General features: G+C 45.5%; 1 protein-coding gene across 6 annotated transcripts in view; it reads right to left on the bottom strand.

Moving 5' to 3' along the window:
- Positions 1-23,299, bottom strand: part of DIS3L2 (DIS3 like 3'-5' exoribonuclease 2) — a 348,067-nt gene that overhangs the window by 175,814 nt on the left and 148,954 nt on the right. For all 6 annotated transcript variants that reach the window (XM_074189654.1, XM_074189656.1, XM_074189658.1 and 3 more), the window contains one exon: positions 16,170-16,343. In XM_074189654.1, the coding sequence (XP_074045755.1) occupies positions 16,170-16,343 (174 nt within the window). The remainder of the gene's footprint in view (positions 1-16,169; positions 16,344-23,299) is intronic.

Consider the following 23,299-nt stretch of genomic DNA (forward strand, 5'->3'; position numbering starts at 1 on the left):
ATATGCTTCACTCTGTATTCAGATACATCGGTTCTTTCTCTGGGAATGGATAGCATTTGTCATCATAAATCCTTCAGGATGTCCTGGATCAGTATATTGCTGAGAATAGCTAAATCATTCATAGCTGATCATCTTACAATATTGTTGTTATTTTGTACACAATATAATTCACTTGCCAGGTTTTTCTGAGAGCACCTGCTCCTTATTTCTTTTTCAATGGTGCCCTTAGCTCAAGGAGCAATTAAATAAATGACCAAAAATAGTAGCTGAGCTGCCGGAGAGATACAAGCATGGGATAGGTCCCAGAGAGCAGCTCAAAATGTAAAAGGACCTGGGAGAAGAGTCCCTCATGCTGACCCTCTCTCAGGGCCCTTATGAAAGAGCAAGGACTGGATGATCATAGAATGAGACTGAAGACCCAATCATAAACCAAAGGTCTGTGTGTGTGTGTGTGTGTGTGTGCTCTGTCATACTTATTTCTGTATTTCTCAGTGTATTTTTGTATTTAACAGTGTTTGCAAGGGATGAGCAGTGCTAGCAAAGAGGCCACTGGGCATTGTGCTGAGTTCTAGGAATAGAAAGACAACAATCCTTGCCCTCAACAAACTCCCAGTCTAACTGGGAAGACAGCATGCAAACAACTACATTTAAACAAGCTAGAGCCTGGAGAAAGTGGAGCGTATCAACAGAAGGCAGGAAGGCCCCAGAATTAAGAGCAGTTAGGGAGCTTCCTGTAGAAGGGGAAGCTATGGTCTGCCTCCAGCCCAGTCCAAGGCCCCCACCCGGGGATGTAACCCTATGGACGTGTGAGCTGGTGCCTGCTTTGGCAAGGGCTCAAGGATCCTCTGCAACTCTGGTTCTTGAATAGCCAAAGAAGGTCTTTGATCCCATCAATCAGAGGGAATGACCCCAAAGAAGAAGGTCCTTATCTCCTCCACAGCTGTACTATAGGGGCTGGGGAACTCTCATACTCTCCAGTCTTGCTTGGAAAGGGAGTTCCTTGAGGGCAGAGTTTCTCTTCACTTTTCTATGTGTATATCTGAGTATACTTAATACATGCATTCTCATTCATTTATATAAAAATGGCCATTGCAATCTCCAAACTTCCCTTCAGGATTTCCTGAAGTGACAAGTTCAAGGGGAGCCAATATAGGTAACAAAACTATAAATGATTTCCATCAGAGCTTCAACACTCTGAGGTAAGTTCTTTCGATCTCATATAGCTGAATTATGAAGAGTTACCAGGTAGAGGAGATCATTAGTCTAGACACGGCAGACCTAGCTGCCTCCTGCTCCAGGCACATCATTTCTTTTTCTCGCAGTCTCAGCTCCCTGAGGAGTGCTAGTGGAATTCCCAATCTGCTGTTTAGATAAATAGCTCATCCTTCTCCCCGCCCCCCCCCCATCCATTTATCAGGCTGGAAACCTAACAGCCGGGAGAGAACGGCTTTCTCCTCTCCTGGGATTCCGCCTGGCCTGCCTCAGGACCCCCGCTGAGCTAACTCCAAAAAGGGAGCCACTCGTATTTTTCAAATCTGAAAACAGTTGCTCTGATATGGGAACAGGAAGTCCAGTGGTATCCCTGGGTTTCTATAAAGGCTCTGCACATTATTCCCACACAAGAAGATAACCATTAGAGCCACAACAAAAAAAATGGATCCATCATTCTTCACATCACATGTTAACCAGTCAAGATTCCTTAAGATTACCTACTGACCTTACCCATATGTTCTTTGAGTAAATACTAGGTCCTAGGAATGAATAGCATACTTAAAGAGAAGTTAGTAGGAAGATGAAGTATTCTCTTTCAAAAGAAAATTCTGGAATGGCCAAGTCTGAGTCTCTGTCTAAAAGCTTCTACCAATCACTCCCATGCTTTAAGAATTCCAGAGCACCATTTCTGATGATTAAAAATCCAACCACTACTGGGAAGCTTCAAGCTAAAGATGGAGCCACAAAGAGAAGGGCACCTACTCAGGAGACTTTTTAAACAGAATCACTGAGCATTTCCATATGTAAAACCCAATAGAACAAATTGATTATGCCTATTAGATACATACAGCTCATCTTTCCTCTTAACTGAATCTGACTTTCAAAACTGTCCGACTTGTCTATGGTTTCCTCCAGCCTTCTGTCTACTTCCATGCATCTTTTAAAAATGTTTCACTAAACCTTTTTTTTTTGCCTTTTTTCTTTGAATTCTAGTGGTAACTCTATGCCTACCCTCCATTTTCCCATCACTCCTCTGCTTAAAAAATAAGCACAGTGAAGCAAAACAAATTCCCACAGAGGCTGGGTCTGAAAATGAGTGACCCACTCCGTCTGTCACATGGTGGCCAGAGCCCTTCATCCAGACTCCAGAGACTCCCTGATCTGTCTGCTGTCTGAGTCTTCCTCCACAGGGCCCCTGCCTGCCCTCCAGCCTCCTGCATGTCCTCCAATTTCCTGGGGAGGACATCCAACTGTGCAAGGTGGGGAGGGGGAAGATCTCCCTCCTGAACTCCTCCCTCTGACATGGCCTGCATTAAAATGCCACCTTCTGCAAGAGCCTTTGGCCTTCCAATCCCACAGGCAAGAACTTCAACAAGCAGTGTTTTTCATGTCATCTCTCCTACTACAAGGACATTCCTCTTCTTTCCCTCCCTCCTTTCTCCTCATTCCTACCTTCCTTCTCCATCTCCTTTTCTCATTTTTCATCTGTGACCATGAGCCATATGAGAGGAAGGACAAGAACATTCTCATTTTATAATTCTTTTGAGAGTCATAATACCAATCAAGTCCTTTAATCATATTCAATCTTACTATTACACACAAATCCCAAAGGCATTTTTTTTATTCTCAACCTAACATAAAATAAGCATTTTCACACTGAAAGTAAAACAGAAAAAGAGGGATATGCATGCGGCTGCAAATTTCTGTAACCTACAGCTTCTTTTTCTTCTTAAACATAGCCTAGATCAAATGTGTCATTCCAAAGCTTCCCTGCTCATTGGTTTTTCTGCCAAGTCAGACCTTCTTTCCATACTTTTATTACTATTTTTTAAAAATGACTTTATTTTCTTTTGCCTCCACTATCTCCAACCTCCTTCATCATTTTTTTTTTTGAGTTTTTGCAAGGCAACGGGGTTAAGTGGCTTGCCCAAGGCCACACAGCTAGGTAATTATTAAGTGTCTGAGACTGGGTTTGAACTCAGGTACTCCTGACTCCAGGGCTGGTGCTCTATCTACTGTGCCACCTAGCTGCCCCTCAACCTCCTTCATCCTAAAGAGGAGTCTGGGGTGGGAAAAGAAGGGAGAAAGCCTCTTGGAACAAATAAGCAGAGATGAGGACAACAAACTCCCATGCTGGCCCTTACAGAAAACACATGTCCATGACTTCTCTAACAGGGAGGATGCAATGAAAAAGAAAAGTGAAAAGCAGCTAATTGCAGAGATGTGAGTACCTGCACATTCCCAAAGGTAATCCAGGAATCCCATCACACTGGAGAAATATGGAAAGGAAGCCTCTAAATGAAGCAATTTTCAACCAGAAAAGTGAGAAAAACCATCTGATTACAGCTAGATGTATCAACAAAACTGCAAACTCCTACCATGTATCTAAACACATATTAGAAAGAGTCATGAATTGCAAGAAGATTTAACTGAAGTTGTTTGTTGTGTCCAAAAAGTTGTCACTGTAAATAGTTAATTCTCAAAGATCTGGAGCCAGCACAGACCCCAGAGGCCTTGTAGTCCAAATAAACATGTATTAAGTGCCTAAGTATTGGAGATACAAAGGAAGGCAATCTAAGAGCTCAGAATTGAATGGGCGAAAGAGCATGCCAATGAGCTCCATGCAGGAGAAAGTAGAAATGCTACATGGAGGGGAGGGTGGGCATTGAGGGAAGTGGCGCAGGAGAGAGAGGTCAGAAATGAGAAAGCTGAACCCCAGGAAGAGGGACAGGCCAGGTGGCCCCTCAAACCCAAAGGCCTTTGCTGTCCAATCACAGTCACCCTCCAATACAAGTCCTCCCAGTCAATGCAGGGAAAAATAAGGGGCAAATGCAGGGAGGTAGACAGAAGTTCAGAAAGGTTACTTTATGTTTCAAAGAAATTAAACAGGAACTGGCAACACATTTAAAAAGCCCAAAGAAGGGAAAAGCTTTTAGAAAGTTTTGATGTTTTTTTTAAGATGCAATCAAGCTAGAGTTAAAAGCTGTTTTTTTAAAAAATGCAGCCGTGCCCAATACGGTGAAGGCAATAGAAAAAAAAAATTGAACAAGCTGACATGGTTTTCTTATGTAAAATTTAACAGTTTCCTAATTTTTTATACAAAAGTTTGGATAACAATTTTTTTTCTGGGCCATTTAAAAATGTACAAGACTATGCTAAATCAGCTAAAATTTGCTATTCCTGCACACCAATAAGCCATCATCTGTAGTTACCTTGAAGTTTCTGAAGCTGCTCCTAGGGCAACCACCAGGATGGGGAATGAAAGAGCATCCCATGACTGGAGATGAGCAGCTAAAGCCCCAAAACCAATGGGAAAACTTGGGACAAGAATAAAGGCTGAAGACATGGCAGATACTTCCTAGACCCTTCCAAGGACCTCAAGAATTTCTCCCTGTCTGCTCCACAAACCTGGGGTGGTGACATCTTCCTGGTGCGCAGGAACTCCTTGGTAGGTATCAAGGGTTTTAAACTAAAGCCTTTTAGATTTTAAATATTTTCATATCAATAGGCAACAATATAATTCCAGAGAGTGGATGTGGGGACTCCATGTATTGGGAGAAGGAAAGAGGATCGGGCTACTGAGTTGGAGGATATCCAGGTGACTGAATGCTTTCTTTTCATTGCTGTGTTATATCCTCTTAAAGAATGTCAGAATTTAACATTCTAATTTAATGCTAGACATTAAAAAGCATTAAATCCAACCGCTTCCTGGAAAGACTTGCATGAACTGATGCTGAGTGAGATGAGCAGAACCACAAGAACACTGTCACCCTAACAGCAACATGGGGGCGATGATCAACCTTGATGGACTTGCTCATTCCATCAACACAATAATCAGGGACAATTTTAGAGCACCTGCAACAGAGAATACCATCTGTACCCAAAGAAAGAACTGTGGAGTTTCAACAAAGACAAGTGGATTACCTTCAATTTTTTTAAAAAAGTGTTTTATGCACTACATAATTTTACTATCTCTAATATTTTATTTTCTCCTCAAGGATATGATTTCTCTCCCAACACATTCAGTTTCGATCACTGTATAGCATGGAAAAAAATGGAAAGACTATCAGACTGCCTTATGTGGGGGGATAGGGGGAGGGAAGGGAGGGTGGAAGAAAAATTGTAAAATTCAAAACTTTACAGAAAATGATAGGTAGAAACTATTATTGTATATAATTGTAAAACAAATAAAATATTAAAAAACAATGGTACACAGTAATTCAAAAATTAAAAAAATAAAAATAAAAAAATCCAACTGCTTCTTTGTACAGATTAGGAAACTGTGGCACAAAACACAAGGGATTTTACCCATTACACTGGTAAGCAGCAGAGTCAGGTTAGTGGGCTTATCAACATAATCCCAATAACTTTGCTCTAAGATAGTTGGGAAACCTTGATTCCAGCAGCAGACCCTATTCTCTCCTCTCTCCTCTCTCCTCTCTCCTAACCCAGTTCTAAACAGAATACACCCCACCCTGAGAACCTTCAATGGTTCCCCATTATTGTGAAAGTAAACTGTAAACTCCTCAGCTAGCATCCAAAGTCCTGAACAATCGAGTTCCATATGGTTTTCTAGCTTAGCATCATCTAACTCCCCTTCCTGCCTTGCCCTGTTCCCATTAAAGGAGCCATGGGGTCCTGATGGCAGGACTATCTCATATCCGGCCACTGGATCCATTGTCTCCAGAGGAAAGAGTGAGGCTGGGGGCTCAGCACAGCCTCCTGCCCCCGCAAATCCAGTTCACATGCTTGTACTGGTGTCACCACCTGCTGTTGTCATGAGAACTGAGGATAGAAGTCATCATGGACTCTCTTCCTCAGTGGTTATGGTCACAAGTGCTCACCTGAAGACCGACCTTGGGGCCACACAGGATCCATGGTCCCCTCCAAGGTGGCCAAGGAACCCACCAGAGTTTTCCCTCTGCTGCCAGAACTTGGAGAGTCGTGAGGAGGAGGAAGAGGAGGAGGAGGAAGGGAACAGACATTTATTAACTGCCTACTGTATGCTAAATTCAGCATTAAGTTCAAAAGGAGCAGAAGTAATCCAAATGCAGACAGAAAGTGATGGGGAGCAGACAAAAACCCCTCCTACTCTGCATCAGGCCACAGAACTCAAAGCTGCGTGCTGGCCTGAAGGAAGCAGCTCTCCTCTCTGGGGAGGATGGCAGAGGTCTTTGTTCCTCCTCACAAAAACGTGCTAATCTGCTCATTCACCTGGACAAAGCCTGGAGGGCCAGACAATGCATGATCATGGACCCCAGCTCTGGACCAACGCCAAGAGCCCTCAAACCCAACCTTCTCCTCAATTGTTTTGTCTCTGGTTCAAATGTGGTTCAGCTTTATTTTGGACCTGGGTACGAACTCATTTCTCTTTCCACTCTGAGATTTCCTAAAATGCATCTTCCTCCAGGGCAGCATTTCCTGTATATCTGTAAACATTAAGACTCACACACAAAAAAAATTAAGGCTCAGCAGTTTCTATTTGTTTTCTTCTCCCTTTTTATGGTCTTGGAAGTTTTCTTCTTCCAAGAAACCCCTTCAGGAGCCAAGGGCGGGCAGGGGAGAAATTCTAACTTGGATCCTTTCTCTGATCCTCACCCCCACTGGGCCCGGGGACTTCTGTGAGCTCCCCGGCAATGAAGGGCTTGGACTAGATGATCTTAGCTTCCTGCTCTGCACAGTTCTAAACTACTGAGCAGTACACAAGCCTCACAGTTCTGAATTTGAGGAAATTTTTCCTGTTAGAAGTTGTCACTGTTCTTCCCCAACTTTTTCACCGAAATCTAGAGAATCTGCTTCAAGTCCTTTAAAACCCACCCAGGTAATCTCCAAATCACTACCTCCAACCATCCGCCAGGGTCCATCTCAGAGTCAATTCACACTCTGATGACCAAAGCTGTTTCCAGGAGAGCCATGGCTAAATCCCCAAGTCACGACCTCTGATTAATTTCTGTCCTTTTTCGATGCAATACATAGCCTTTCAAGGCAGTAAAGTCAGAGCACCAGTTGGGATGGAAAGCATATAAGGTAAAGGTTAAGATATAAGTACTTTCCCTTAATTTGAGGGGATTGTAAACAGCAGTGGGGAGAAGGGAGGTGGGGGGGGGTCATTGCAGATTCCTCAGAGGTCTCATGGGTCAGTGTCCTCTCCATAGCATGAGTCATCTAGGTCAGACAGTGAAGCACAGATTTTTATTTTGTACAGCTCCAATCCCCTATTTTATTGAGGGGGAAAAGGGTCCTGATGGGGAAAGGTCTGCAAATGGCCTGACAGCTGTGCAGTCCTAGCTGAGATGAATTCCTAGACCTCAGACTCCTGGTACCCTGACCATACTGGATGCTCCCCGGTCTCCTGACCTGAGTAGCATTCTGTAAATGGAGCGTGGAATTACAGTGGGTTTCCTGATAAATAGCAGGGTTGTTAGTCATTGGATGCTAATTATGTTTGAAAACTTTCCCACCAAAAGATTGGCCTGAAAGTGGTTCCTCTTGTCCATCTTTCCCTCTGAGCGCTGGTCCAAGGTTGGCTTTACCTGGAGCAAGGGGAATTATCAGCCCTTTGGGACACATTCTATGATGAAGATATTGCAATCTTTCTTTCCACAGCACCTTTCTGTGATCAGTATTTTTAGCTCATTGTTTTCTATTTTGGCAGCTTAGAAACTGCAGTATGTAATTTGACCTCCAGCTTCATATTTCTTCTTAAAAGTGAATACAATGTCCTGTTTATAATAATAAAATCACTAGTTGGCAGGTCGACACCAAATGGAAAAAAAGAGAAAGCAATTGGAAAATTTAGAGCCAGCAGTTTTAAGTGCCAAGTTTCACATGTGTAATGGTCCAGGGGAGGTCATTGGGCTCCCTTTTTTATGAAGCAAATGGTGAAGAAATAGATATCCACCAGTCTTTCCAGGTCAGACTATAGAAACCATCTCCACTCCACAATAAGGTTTATGGCTCTCCAGAAAAGTGACGTGATCCAATTTTCCACAGTAATACTAACAATAGGAGACAGGCAAAAAGCAGCCTTGCTTTGAGAAGCTGGGTTTTTTTTTTTTTTTCTACCTCCAATATTTAGGCTTTCTTAGTCCACCATGATCTGGTTTTCCTGGCTTTGGCTTCCCATCCCAATTTAGCCATAAAGGAAACAGAAAGATATGAGTAAAATTGGAAACATTTGGAACATGTTTCAGAAATCATTTTGGCATTTTTGGGGTTCTTGGTGAAACCCCTTTAAATAAGTCTCCTTGGCAAGTTCCTTTCCAGCTCCCCAAAAGTTGCGACCATAGAACAGATGCAGCCTTTTTTTCCCTCCGGTGCTCTGCTGCAGACTCTGAGCGGTGTCCATTGAGCTGGGAAGGCCTGAGGGGGCCAGAAAAATGGTGCTCACGCGAGGAGCCTCTGAGCCGCTCAAGAAGGCCCTGGAGATTTCACACCAAGCTCAGGGCTTGAAAATTGCTAACCAACCACTTTTCTCTTCAAAATAAACACCTTTTTTCTTCTCAACTTCAGTTTGCAAAATATTGCCCCAATTCCACTGGACAAAAAATCTGGAATTTTACTGACATAATTGGATTATGAGGTTTAAAGATTGATGGAACTTTTCTGTTCCAAATATAATTGTTCAAATACCAAACCCAAACTCGCTGCATAAAGAGCCGCTCTTACCTAACCTGGGCCAGAGTAACAGGACGGGGCTTCCAGGGGACGTAACCCAGGGTAAAGAGTCAGAAGGCTACTGGGAAAGTCAGGAATCTTCAGTTCCCATCCCAGTTCTTAGGGAAGAGGAAACTGCCTTGGGTGGCTCATGGGCCAGTCTGGCAAAGGAAGAAGCCCAGGACAATGGCCCCAATGGACACTGCCTGCTCCTGAGCAGTGGAGTCCATCTCCCAGGATCTCTTCCCTTGGTACCAAAAATGGGACAATCTCTAACTTGATTCCCTCCAGATCATTGGACTGAAGCTGGGGCTTAAGAAGATCTAACTAACAAAATAAATTATTGTAGAGTCAGAGAAGCAGAAAAGCTTGGGAAAATATAAAGAGTAATAATTTCTCAATAGAGAGAGAGAGACAGATACCACTGGGGTTGTAGTCTCCACAAGGGGCCATGCCATCTGCATCATTAGCCAGTTCACAAGCCCAAGGTGGGTCCTTCCATGGGGGTGAAGTCATTCAAAGAGGCACAAGTGAAATCTAGGGAGAACTGCAACACCAAGTGAAGACCTGCTTCATCCAACAGCACAACTTTGGAGGGGGTTGGAACAGAAGAAAAGGTGGCCCAGGAGGGGAGGACTCAACATCCCAGACAAACAAAATTAGCCCAGAAAACATATGGTTAACCTCTCCAAAGATTACCAACCAGCTCTCACCCAGATTTTAGGTCATTACATAAAAAAGAAAGTTCACTGTATTACAAGCAAAGCAAACATCTCAATCATCCACCTCCCTCCCTTCCCCCCTCCCCAAAGCTGCAAGGATGGCTGAGTAGACCGGGGAAGGTGATGGGGTGGGGGGGGGGAGGGTGGAGAATGGAGAGAAAAATCAGATTTGCTTTATTCTCACTTGCAGCTATATTTATAATCTCCCCTTCCTGAGGACTACAATTAGACTGTCTTGGGATAATTACACATTCCATCCAAATCCACTTTCAAATAAACAATTAACAACTTAAGGAGACTATTATGTAGAAATGCAGACAGGCTCCTAATACTCAGGACTCTTGCCCCTACAGAACCTTAACTGCCCAAGGGGGCACATCCCAACCCCTATTCCCCACCCCACCCTGAGGCAAGGCTCAGGTCCACCACAGTCTTAAGGGGGGTCAGAGTTCTCCCACCACAGGCATGTCTGGTCCTGGGATCTTAGGGCAAATCAGCTCAGCTCTCTGTGAGTCAAAGAAAAGGGATGGCAATGAGAAACAGAAGACAGCTTTTTGTATCATTTCGACTGAGAAGACCTGGCTCCAGGGTCCTCTCCTCTGACTCCCCCAAACCTTTCCCTTTAAGCCCTACCTGCTTCCCTTAACTGCATACAAACAGCATCCCTCCCCTAGGAAGAACATATACTCCTGGGAGGCAGCGACCTGTCAATGCTGGACATCTCCCAAGTCCTAAGAGAGTGACCTGAATGAGCAGCATGCTGGGTCCAGGTCCTTGCTCTCCCCCCATGCCTGCATCTTCCATTAGCCCTGGACCTGCAGTCTAAGGGCATGGCTAGAACCTTTGCTCCCCTACTCCTGGCCAAGGACCTTGGCTTTTTGGGGGCAGCCCTAAGTCAGTGACCCATTGTCTTGAACACATTTCAGCCGGCCAAGGGCTCCTCCTTAGACTTTAGACTTATGGGAGTCCCCAGGGGTCTTATCACTCAGGACCTAGGGATGAACAACCATTTCAGTTCCATCTTCATCCAAAATAAAGTGGCGATTAAACAGGAGAGAAGTGCAGCGGCTCAGACATGCTGCAGAGCTGGGACTGTAAAGGGTCAGCTTCCCAAGATCACCAATGCTCTGTAGGGACATAGAATCCAACATGCTGAAGGAGGGGCAGCTAAGTGGTGAATGGCTGAGGCATCCTCTGACCGCCAGCGCAGTTCACTGCTCTCTTCCATCATGCTGCCCACCTAGCTGCACATGGGTCTGAACCTGAGGAGATCTTTGAGCACTGGCATCCTCAGGAAGCATTGAGGTCCAGTTCATTCAGGTCCTTATGGGTACAGTAGGGGGCTAGGCCATATTTGAGAGCTTGAGGCCGCCAACCCAGAGGGAGGCCATACTCAGCATCCTTGGAGCAAACCTTCCTCAACGTCCTCCAAGAAGGGGCCAATACACTGGGGGAACAGCCTTGACAAAGGGCTAAGAGAAGACAAAGTCTTTTCCAAATGATGCTCGACAGCAGACCTCATTGTATGGTCACAAAACTGATTGGAAGTAATCACCATTCTGTAAGCCTTCCTAGGCTCCAGATATGATCCCCCAAACCTGACAAATATTATCTCACTTGATCCTCAAAACAACCCTGGGAGGGAAGGTGCTGTTATCCCACATTTTACAGTGGAGGAAACTGAGGTGGAAAACTGTCCCACAGCTAGGAAATGTCTTAAGCTAGATGTGAATTCAGCTTTTCCTAACTCCAGGCCCATCCACTCTACTACCCCAAGGTAATGGGAATCCAAAATTCTATTGGCCTTATTGTCTGCTGACTACAAAAAAGCATTTGTGAGAGCAAAATGCTGCTCTAGGCTTCCCTCCAATCATGTATTTCTGGTGAATATTCTAGAATCCTAGTGACTCCTGTGTTCTGTGACCCAAAGCATGAGTCACAAACAAGCATTATTATCCCCACTCTACAGATGGGCAAACTGAGGCTGCGCAGTTTGCCCCATTGGTCAACCTTTCAGGGCAGCAATTCTGACTATTCCACATTGATTTCAAGGGGAAGGAAGTCATGGCTGAGAGAGGAAGAAGGAAGCAAAGGGGCCAAGTCTTGACCTACAGACATCTCCAGCAAAGCAAGTCAACCAGAGAATCTGGGGGTGCAGAACCTGGTCCCCAGCCCAAGTGATTTTTTCTTTGGGAAAACTTTGTGGGACATCCTGGCCTAAGGGTCTGGTGCATGGATATGCACCCCCTAGGCCATGGCCTGAGTGCAGCTGCTGACCAGACAACACTGCCCTAAGTAGACACCAAGTTCCTCTGAAGCAGCTGCCAGCTCTTTCTGGCAGAGGGTCCGAGCCCAGCGTGGGGCCTGGCCTGGACAGCCGGTGCGAAGCAACTGGTGATGACACCTGCAGACTCTGAGCTGGCTCTGGGAGTAGATGGACTAAGTGAGAAGGTCACAGGCCTGGTCCCCAAGAACACTCCTACTTCAGAAGGTTCATCGGCTCTGCTCTCCTCATTCCTGGAGGCAGCACTTCTCCAGACTCATGCTTGGGCTTATCACTTTTCCAGAAGGAGGAAGGAGTCCTAGTTCCACTCCCTCTCTAGACTTTACCAACTGCGCCCCAAAATCTGCCTCACCAATGCCACCACCACAACCCACTGCCACACTCCTGCCCCTGCGGCCACCAGCTAGCATCTCACCCTGCACAGCCTCCCCAGGAGCCTTCTCTTCTCCCCTGACTTCAGCCATTGTCCTGAACCCAGGCCCAGCCCAGGTCACTCCCAGCTCCATTCCCTGGTCAGGAATCTCACCACCTCAGCTCCCCCCCCCCCATTCCCGGGCTCCCTTTGATAAACTGAAGGGGCAGTCTCCGTCTCTGTGGGTCTTCCTTCCCTCCCGTGCTCCACCCACATGCACACACATGCTGAGACACGCACATATATTCACATGTGCACACTGGGAGGATGACTGAGGTTCAAGGCCAGCGGGGGGGGCTGCAAGGACGGACCCCTGCAGTCAAAATGGAGGCTCCCACCACGGGAGCCTCCCCCTAGGAGTGCGCTAGGAGGTGCTGTGCTTTCCTCACTAACCCCATCAAGCGAATGAGCGTGGAGTATCTGACAGCATGGCTGCTCCCCCATCTTGGGGGTTCCTGGCCTTGCCGCACCTGGAGAATATAATCTCTACGTTCTTACACAGCCTCTGATCAGACACATCCCATCCCTCCCCAGATGAGTCCCAGACCAGAGTAAGCAAATGCAGCCAGAGGTGAACAGGCCCAGACTCCCACCTATGATTTCTGTTTCCAAATGGCAGCTCGATCCTTGAGGACCACACTGAGCAGAGGGAAAGGAGGAAAGGAGGCTTGGCCAGGGTAACAAAGAAGGCCCTTCCAGGCAGAAGATGAAGTCTTCCTTGGTCTTCCTCAGACACCCCAAAGTCCTGGCCCTTGTGCTCGCTGTCCTTGGGCCTCCTGTCCAGATCACAACCAATTGCCTCCCTCAGCACAGATCTGTGTATGCAGTGGGTGCTTAGAGAATGAGGGCGGGGCGGGGGGGAAGCTTCAACCATCTGAGTCCACCAGAGGTCACAGCAATCTGGACCATCTGAGAGAAAACACTAAGTTTACCTGGGGCTTATTATGATTTTTAAGGAAGTCTCCATCTGGATTGGGATCTCCAAGGAAGGGTGCATGGTAGCCCAGGACCTCACTATCCTGACTTCAGGGGCCGCAGCGACTGGCCATCGACCCAGTCCATCACAACACAATAGCTAACCGGTATCAGGGGACACAGAAACTGAGTAAGGCTTCTCTTTTCCTGGTCTCCCTCACTAGGCAGCCTCCTCAGCTTGCATGGACCACTTCCCACTAGAGCTTCCATGAACATCTCAAACCCAACATCTCCACCACTGACTGGATACTCTTTTCTCCAACACCAATCCCTCTCTTAAACTTCCCTGTTCTCATTGATTCATTATTTTCCAGGTCCTCAAGACAGCACTGACCTCAACTCCTTCCCTGTCCTCCTTCCATGTCCGGGCCATGATCAGAGCTTATCAATCTCTTGCATCCATCCTGTTCTCTTTCCTGCCCACCTTGGGCACCTCACTCCCAGATGACAACCATGTCCTAACTGGTCTTCCTACTCTCCCCAAAGGATCTTAGGACCCCTGATCACCTGTATGTATGCCTGACCATGACATTCCCCAGGGACTCTCTCCTGCTTCAGGAATCAAATAGAAACTTCTCCATCTGACAGTTCTAAACCTTTACAATTTGGGTCCAACTGACTTTTCCAGTTTGATTATATATGACTTCCTGTCCTGCATTCTACAGTGTAAACCTGCCTTCTTACTGCTTTTCCAATCCTTAACATAGCACCTGAATCACTTAATAAGGTCTACTGACTGATTTCCTATTGCTGCACCATCCTCACCCTTCCCAGAATTCTCTCCTTCTACTTAAACTCAGCTCCAGCCCCCTACCCCAATCCTACCCCCTTCGTGACTGGCCCAGTGGCCAGTGTCCTCCTCCTCCATCCACCCATAGATATATCTTACTCCACCAGGTGCCCCTCTGAGCCAGCACAGCACAAAGCTCCAAGCAGACACTAACCTCTTGGGACTGAGACTGTCCTAGGAATCCGGGGTTCTATGGCCCCTGTGCCCCAAAGTCTGCTTTCTTAAATCATTCCAGGAGGCAAATGATAGACTCAAATCTTGTGATGGCCGAAAACTTGAAACAAAGCGGGCCCCAGAGATTACTGGGTGGCCAAAGAACTGCAGTAGATGAAACACAATAGAATATTATTGTGGAACAAGAAAGGACCCATGAGGCATTCTGAGAAACACAGGAAGATCTGCTTGATCTGAAGAACCACCAAGGGAACCAAACAGACACAATGGCTACAGCCAAGCAACTAAAGGCTAAACCAAACTGTGAATAACATGCTATTACCAAACTGAATCCCAAAGAACAATCAAATCAAGCCCCCTCTGAAAAGAGAGGCAAGGAACAGAGAAGAATGGAAGGCTGTGTTCCATCACTACACTGGGTTTTATTTTTTAATTAATTGTATTTCTCCATTATAAGGGGAGAATTCAAATCAGGGGTGGAGAGGCAATAATATCCAGGAATAAAAATCAAAAGCATCGATCCAACTAATCAAAAAAGGAAAAAGAAAGAAGTGAAAACTAGTCCTTTTCACCTTCTTAAAATGGACCTGGTTCTCAGGTCAGAATGGTGTGATATGAAAGAAAGAGCCTGAAACAGATAAAGTGGCAGTTCTGGCTTTGCCACTTACTAAAACTGGCTTTGGGCAAGTTTCTTCACCTATTATTGCTGCCTAGATTTCTTAAAGTGATGTAAAATAATGTAAAAGTAGGTATTCTGCATTGTGCTCCACCTCCCCGAGTGACCATAAAGGTGAAATAAAACGCCAGTGATAAAGATTATTCTTCTAGCCAGTTAACTATCCTATCTCTTTACCTGCCCCACCACAGCTCTAAGATGGGATGCAGACCCAGCTCCACCAGTGGGACACACAGCTTCGACCAAGCTGGGGTGGCTTCAAATATGGGTCCACCCGCTTTGAGAGAGATTTGATATGAGGCAAGTGGCTACAAGGGAAGTTGGGGGGGGCACACAGCAGTTCATTAAACTATCTCCCAAGACAGCCATGTTGGTGGGAGCAGGTGTGCCTAACCTGGTGAGTGAATCTTTTGAAGAATTTCTTTTTCCCAATCTTCCATGGAGGCCCACAGGCATGATAATTCCTGAAAGGCAGAGAGTAAGAATGAGGAGAAAGGGAGAGCTGGAGGTTTCAAGAATGAAGGCCAATAAATGGAGGCATCATGTGTTCCATAAGGTACAGAAGACTTGAGGATAAAAACTGATGATGCCACGGGACCATTTGAGAAGTTTCTTGGTTCTAACTCTCCCCAAATGGGGCCCAAAATGAATGCCAGCACTGAAACCAAATGAGGAGGAGAAATATCAGAAAAGTAATTCCATCCCACAATGAAGAACCATCTTCAAAGAAGACATCACTAGAAAAACACCACAGAAGTATTTTGCCATCCATTCCAGACCTCACAGTGACGCTCAGAGAAGAGGCTCCAAGCATGAAACCTTGAATCCCTGCTTGGCCACGGAGAGGTCCCTGAAGGGGAGCTTCCAGGCCCGGCCCAGGGTAATCGTTCCCTCCTTCCTTGGGTCATTTACAAAGCCAGGCCACAGACATTATCTCCTTGGAACCGCCCAGAAACCTGGCAGCCAAGCAAGGCAGATAGGATTGCCTCCCACCCAAGGGGGCTGGTTTTGTTTTCTCATAGGTAAATGAAAGGAAACTGAGAGAACGATGATCTCATTTGAGCCCGAGTTCTAGATCCCAGAATACAGCCCCCCAAATTGGGAGGCAAAGAATCAGGGGGGCCTGTATCTCTGTAACAGATCCTGGCTGGACTGGATTAGGGTGGGGGTAAGGCAAGAGCAGTGAGAACCAATCACCTTCAGTCTCTGGGGCTAGGGCTGAGGCTGAGAGGAAACAATTATTACAAAGAAAAATCCATAGAGTTTACCTTAAATCTCTCCTCTTGCTGAACTCTGCAGGTGGAATGGTCCAAGGCAGGCACTGGGGGAGGCAGTCCAGAACTTCGGGGGAGAAATCAGAGAAATCCACCCCATACTCCATCAAGATCCCCTCTGTTTCAGGTTCGATCTCACCAGCCTGGCCCAGGCTCTTAGCCAGACGCCTATGGACAAGAAACAAAGGAAACATAGTAAGCCAAGAGGCCCCCGAGAACTAGGTTCATCTTTCTTTTCTACGTGTGGAAAAGAACACATGGAGTTCCCAAAAGATCCAGCTGTTCTCAAAGAACCAAGGTCACCAAAGGTCTGGACCTGGATTCAAAGACCAGGCAGAGAGCTAAGTGGACAAGAGAAGGGGACTCTCATCTGAGGAGCCGGTGACCCAGGAAGGGGAAGAGAGTTAGAATCCCTAGCTCCTGCCCCACGACCTGGTGCTTTTTCTACTTCTTTGTTCTAGGGCGGGGATTATTAAATTAACCCAAGGTCTTCAAACTTTGATTAAAAAAAAAAACCCTTTTCTAATATAGCTGGCTTCCTTTGTATCCTATCAATTTTATCTTATGCACTGACAAACACTCTTCTGAAAAGAGAGTCATAGGTTTCCCCTGACCGCCCAAGGGGCCATGACACAAACATCACCTAAGGTTAATGGTAGTATGCCTTACTTTCTGTAATCTCTCATCCTGAAGAATGGGCTAAGATTCTTCAACAAGATTTAGGATGCCCCACAGTTGCTCCTCAGGGAAATTTCAAAATAGCTTAGGGAAGACTCAGGGAAAAAATGTCTTTTTCTCACACATGCTCTAAATACCCATGCCAGACCTTTGGAAAGGTCTCTAATTCAACCCATTGGCTTATCAGCAGTCATCCACATGAGGAGGGTCTCTAGATGGGATTCGAAGAGGACATTTGGAACTGGCTCGGACAACTGCTGCCATGTAGTCCTGCATATCCTCTCACGTGGCCCCACACACACTCCACACACCAGGGAAACTGGATCACTGTTCTCCCCCACCCCACCCCAGCAGGGCTCAGGTCTGGGGGGTCCTCTTCCCTGGTAGAATTCCTTCCCATCCTTCAAAGTCCATCATAACTCCAAACTTCCCCCCCTCCATCGAGCTGCTGGTGAACCTCTGTCTATGCATGATAATGAATGTGGCTACCATCTGGGTAAGATCTCTCTCCCTACCAGCCATAACAGCTCTTCAGAGCAGGGGCTACCTTGTCTTATATGAACTTTGGTTTTCCACCAGCACCCTTCACAGTATTCATCTTATAACAGATACTGAATAAGTGGCTGTTTCTACCTGGGCTGATGCCTAGCCCCAAACACCACACTTTACCTTCCCCCATATTTTGTAAGTAGGGAACTTTAAAAAGAAAAAAAAAATCTAAGTGTGGGATTTTTATATTTCTTTCTATTAAATTTAATCTTATCAGATTTTGGTTGTCTGAAATCCAAATTCTGATCTCCAGCATCTTAGCCACACCCATCAGGATGCCCCCCACACACACTGCTCAGCAACAGACAGATACTTTATCACTGATTTCCCTCTTTCTTTCATTGTTTCAGTCTCTTTTCCAGGCAGGTTCTTTGGAGGAAGCTACTTTCCTAGACCACCCACCTCTACCCTCAGACAAAATTAAAACCCAACCAATTTTGCCAACCAGAGGAATCCGGCCTCCTTCAGCAAATTAAGAGAAATAGCCAAGGAGCTTGAATAAATGAAACCTTCAGAGGGAAAACAAAGGAATACCAAACCAAACCCTTATACTTGTTGTTGGAGGATGGAACCTTTAGGAATAAAGACTTCTCCCATGATTTCTCCTACTCTACCTAACATTCAGATTGACCATCAAATTTACATTGAGCAACTGTCAAAAGAAACAGAGTTGCCCATTAGGAAGCCTTCCTCTTGATGAGGCTCTATTTGGGCTTTGTTAAGGCTGTGGTTTTAACCCGCTCTTCATTAATCCAAGCTGGGAGTCTCTGCTCTGTCTGTAAGTTCCAAAATAGAGGAGTGTTCCCATTCTGCTCTTCACAATGAGTCCCTCACATCCTTCTGGGAGAACTGACAACCCCTGCCACTTTTCATGCTTTATCACCCTTTCCAAGCAAAAGGATCTGAGACAGAGCTGGACCTGAGGGGGTCCAGCAGGCCTCCCCCAGAATCACTCCCTAGAACCAGGACAAAATACAGAAAGCCTTTTCAAATCCAGTGAGTCCAACTTATTCATCATTGCTGCTTGTCGGGACAAAGAGAAACTCTCTGTGCCCTTCTTCACCAGAGTCCACACAAAAGCTCTGAGGTGCCCCAACGAGATCTCTCACAAATGGTCAGACCTTCAGCAATGGTCTTGGGGCTCCCTACACTGATTCACCAGGAAGACCCAGCACCTAATGTTCTGGTTTCTTTACTCCCAAGTGAATGGCTCAAGCAAGAAAGAAAATCTACTATGGGTCAAGTAGAGATGATAAAATGGCAAAAAAATGAAACAGTGCTTCCCCTCAAGGAGCTTATATTCTATCAGAGAAAACTAAAAATGCAAAGATAACTATATACAAAAAAAATCAAAGGCAGAAGGTTTTGTATTCTCTGGGAACTGCCTCCAGGAAGACCAACAACCCATCTGTAACTTCGTATATAGCCTTTTGACTTAGAAGAGGGAACAATATTGTTAGAAACTCTCTCGCTCTGAAAGTTGTTGAGGGAATGGGGACAGTAGAGCTTGAAATCTCTGATAGAGATGAGTAATTCTGATATATAAAAAAGTGATAGGTGTATGAAAATCTAAAACAGACACTTTAAAGCCTCCAGAAAAGCATTTTCTTCTCCATGGGCTAAATGAAGGATTCTCCACAATGTGGTAGGTTCTGAGAACCACCATAGCAGACCAGGAAGGCACTTTCCCAGAGGGGGTATCCAGGATTCCCACTTCTAAGCGTCCGTTCCTCCGAGGGTAAGGCCAACCCCCAAGGCAGGGGCTGAAGTGGCAGGCCGAAAGGACTTCCTATCTCCTGGCCCTCCACAGTCTGAGCATCACATTGCACAGAGCAAGAATTGGACACTGGGAACCTCTTCACTATTCACTTTCTTTTTTCTGTACTACTAAACCAAAATCATAAAAACCAAGGAAAACCATATAAATGTCCTCACTTAAACCCACTGCAGGAACACGAAGATCCCAGCCTGGCTCCCAGCCTCCTTCTGTGGTGCTGAGGTTGTTCAAGGCTTCAGGGCAGTGGCAGCAGTTGGGAGGCTTGACCATCCACCCCCAGACTTGTCCAGGGGCCAAGTGAAAGGACAATGCACCGAAAGAATCACAGGCATACCAACAGGCTATTCTGGGGGACCAGGTGGTCCACTCCATCTACCTGGTTTCCTCAGATTCATACCCTCAGCCACACATCCCCCTCTCCCTCCCCAGATTCAGCTCCTGAAAGTTCCTCCTTCCCTGAACTGCACAGGAATGTCTGCCCTCAGCTCCAGGCTTCCTTCTGGCTAAGCCTGCTTAACAATAGTCTATATGGGATTTGGTGCAATCCAATCAATATTCTATCTCTCTAACCAGGATTGCAATTCTGAGTCTCAAAAGGTACCTACTTCATCTCTCCTAGACTAGACATCAAATGAGGAGAAGTCTTTACCAAATGTCCACGGCACCCCACTTGAGATTCAGTAGAGTTCAGATTTGAAATCTCAGCTGCACTAATCTTGTGTGACTTACAGTCACCAAAACTCTGAGAACCTCTTTTCCATCTGTAAAATGGGGATCATACTATTCACACTCCCTCAACTCACAGGATTGTGGTGAAGAATTGCTTTGTAAACCTATTTTATGGGAACACAATTTCTTATCATTTGCCCACAGACTTCCTAAAATAGCTAGGCTAGTTAACATTCCCTTGGACAGTTTAACCTATCATGATTTCCCTGAACATCTGAGAATAAAGCGTTCTGCTCTGACCCAAGAAGATAATGAAATCTTTGTTCCTAGAACAATGCATGAGGAGACGTGGGTTGGCCTGGTCAGGGACTTTTCTTTTCTTATCACCTTCATGACCTAGTCTTCCAATTCCCTGAGAAGACATAGCTCATCTGCTCTGAACTGGCTCAAACACCACCCCCTTTCCTCTTCCATCTTTCAGAACTTCTCATCATCCTCTTCTCTCTTGTCACAGAATGAAAGATATTCCTACCAATGGGATAGGAATTCTCCTTGAGCCTTGTTCCCATTCCCTGAAGAGAAAACTATAGTAGAGGTGGCCAGAGTGGAGGGAATAAAGCCAACATGGCCTTTCTTGAGACAAATGTTTTGGGATAGGTAGTCCTGGGCCAGGAGAAATGTGGAATGCCAAGGCAGAAATACCTCCAGGGTATTTCTCTACTGAGGGTGCTAGGTGCAGCTGAAGGAGGAGGGAGGTGGCAGGACAACCAGTTGGCAAGAGCTCTCCTCCCTCCAACTGGGTCCTCTTCTCCTATAACTTCACAATCATCATCCCCTCAGATCTGGATGGTGTAAGTATTCCCTAAGGGTCCTCCCTTTTTCTCTTCACTCTCCCCCTTGGCAATCTCATCCATTCCCATTATCTGATGATAATTCTCTATTTATTTCTGGTCCAGTTGCTCTTCTGAGGGCCATTCTCAATTGCCTTCCCAGCTCCACCTTTATATCATCCCATCAGCACTTCGAGCTCAACTAAGCATCTAAAACGAAGCTCTTTCTCTTTCCCCCTTAAGTTTGCTCTTCCTTCTAACTCATTACTCAGCTGCCATAGATCTTTTTGGCTGGATTATTTTCTTCTACCTCACCTCTCCTGCAGTACAGGCTGCCAGATTCCAATGAGTTCTCACAACACCTCCACCTGGCTCTTGGGTTCTGTTTCCACTACCACTACTTTAAAACAGGTTAGCAAGAGGCAGCTAGGTGGTGCAGTGGATAGAGCATCAGCCTTGGAGTCAGGAGTACCTGAGTTCAAATCCGACCTCAGACACTTAATAATGACCTAGCTCTGTGGCCTTGGGCAAGCCACTTAACCCCATTGCCTTGCAAAAACCTAAAAATAAAAAAAAACCAGGTTAGCAAGTTCATGGACTATGGTAATGACCCTCTGGGAAGTATTTCTATCTCTATTTTCTTACTCTTTCAATCCATATTTTGTTGTACTATCAAATTAGCCTCAATAATGCCACAAAATTGGTCATGTCTTTTAAGGGGTTCTTTTTTTCAGGATTTTTTTTGTGCCACTCTTACCCAGCTATTCATTCTCTTTTTTTTTAAGTTTTTGCAAGGTAATGGGGTTAAGTGGCTTGCCCAAGGCCACAGGGCTAGGTCATTATTAAGTGTCTGAGGCTGGATTTGAACCCAGGTATTCCTGACTCCAAGGCCAGTGCTCTATCCACTGCACCACCTAGCCGCCCCCATTCATTCTCTTTTCATAAGTTTCTTGAATTACTTTCATTTCGTATCTCATATTTTCCTTCATAACTCTTCTTTGAGTTTTTAATCATTTTATCTTTTTATTTTTAGTCTCTTTCTTTAGTGCTTCCAAGAATACACATTTTTCTCTGAGCTTTGTGTCACTCCCAGCAGCTCTTTATAGTCAGGTTCTTTTTTGTTATTTGTTCATTGTTACAGATTATTCCTTGACTTTGGTCTTTATGTTAGAGTTGGCCTCTGCTTATGACACTGATACAAGCTTCAGTCTCTTTTGCACTGCTATTTTCTGAACTAGTTCTGGGTCTGGGAGAGTCTATTAAGTTTTCAATGCTTCCAATGTGTGATATTCTCAAGGGAGAGATGTCAGCACTGCTCCCCCTCTTCGACTCTCCTGGTCCTCACCCAGGAAGGGGGATAGAAAAAGCATTCAGTCCCCTGCAAATACCAGTGCTCTCTCCACTCTGGTACCATGACTAGGTAATGGGAAATGGAACTGTCCTGTGCCCGAAACTGGGATCTCCAGTTTGTTGCTTGCCCTTCATTTTCAAAGAGGATAAATGATGTCACAGGGTGACATGTCAATACATGTGTAAATGGGGTTGAAGTGAGGCAGAGCTGCTCAAAATGTCAGCCTCGCTCTCTTCCAGGACCACTGATGATCTGGAAGCAGTGGACAGCCTTCATGTCTGCCACATCTGACCATGCTCTAGGGGCACCCAGCACCTGCTTTAGCCACCTTCACAGCAGTTGGGAAATCTTCACGTGTGTGGGTTAGAAGCTCTCAAAACTCATTGACACATCTGTGGCCCTCTGGTCCCCATCTGCCAAGATGGTTTACTAGGGTGCAGCTGCTGGGCATGCTCTAGCTTCTTGGAGCCACACGTACAGGTTGAGTGCCAAGTGAATGAGAGATCCTGAAGGGAGCTCACAGCCAGAGACACTAGTCCTCCCTGAACACCCCACATCACTAGCACTTCTTTCAAAGGAGGAAAAGTTTCTTTTGAGAATATAGCCTTTTAGTGCCAGCTAAGGGAGGCAACTGAGGCCATTTACTCAACTGCAAGAGGATTTAAACCTGGTTTTAATAATTTACTAATATATATAAAACAGTAGGATGTGATTGTCTTTGTTTGTTTGTTTGTTTGTTGTTTCTGCAAGGCAATGGGGTTAAGAGGATGTGATTATTGTAACCTTTATGTTTGGGAGCTTCAAATGCCAGGAAGGACCTGGGTTATTTACAGATGGAGGAGGGCTGGAGCCAGCTTGGACCAAATTGTTAAATTTACACCTGAGAAATCAACAAACACTATAAATCCAAGGTGAGGTGATTTGTTGATTGACCACTCTAGATTTTGTGATAGGAAAGTGATAGGAAAAGATTAATAATGCAAATTAATCTTTAATTCCAAAGAGCTGACTATTAAACATTTCCCAGCAAGTCACTATTTAAAGGTCAGAGAAAACAAACAAAACTCATAACAGAGTGCATGAAAAAATATAGAGAACTCACCAACATTCCCTAGAGACTTATGCAGCCTCATATACTAGGTAGGCTTTCTCCAAGCAAATCCAAGCAGTCTCTCACAGTTGCCCTGATGGTTTCCCTTCTCCCTAACAGAAATAAAACTTGGTAATCTTTCTATCTGTCCAATTCCCTACCCCACAATGCTGCTGCTTC

This window comes from Macrotis lagotis, chromosome 5 (genome assembly GCF_037893015.1).
Source record: "Macrotis lagotis isolate mMagLag1 chromosome 5, bilby.v1.9.chrom.fasta, whole genome shotgun sequence".
Taxonomy (NCBI): domain Eukaryota; kingdom Metazoa; phylum Chordata; class Mammalia; order Peramelemorphia; family Peramelidae; genus Macrotis; species Macrotis lagotis.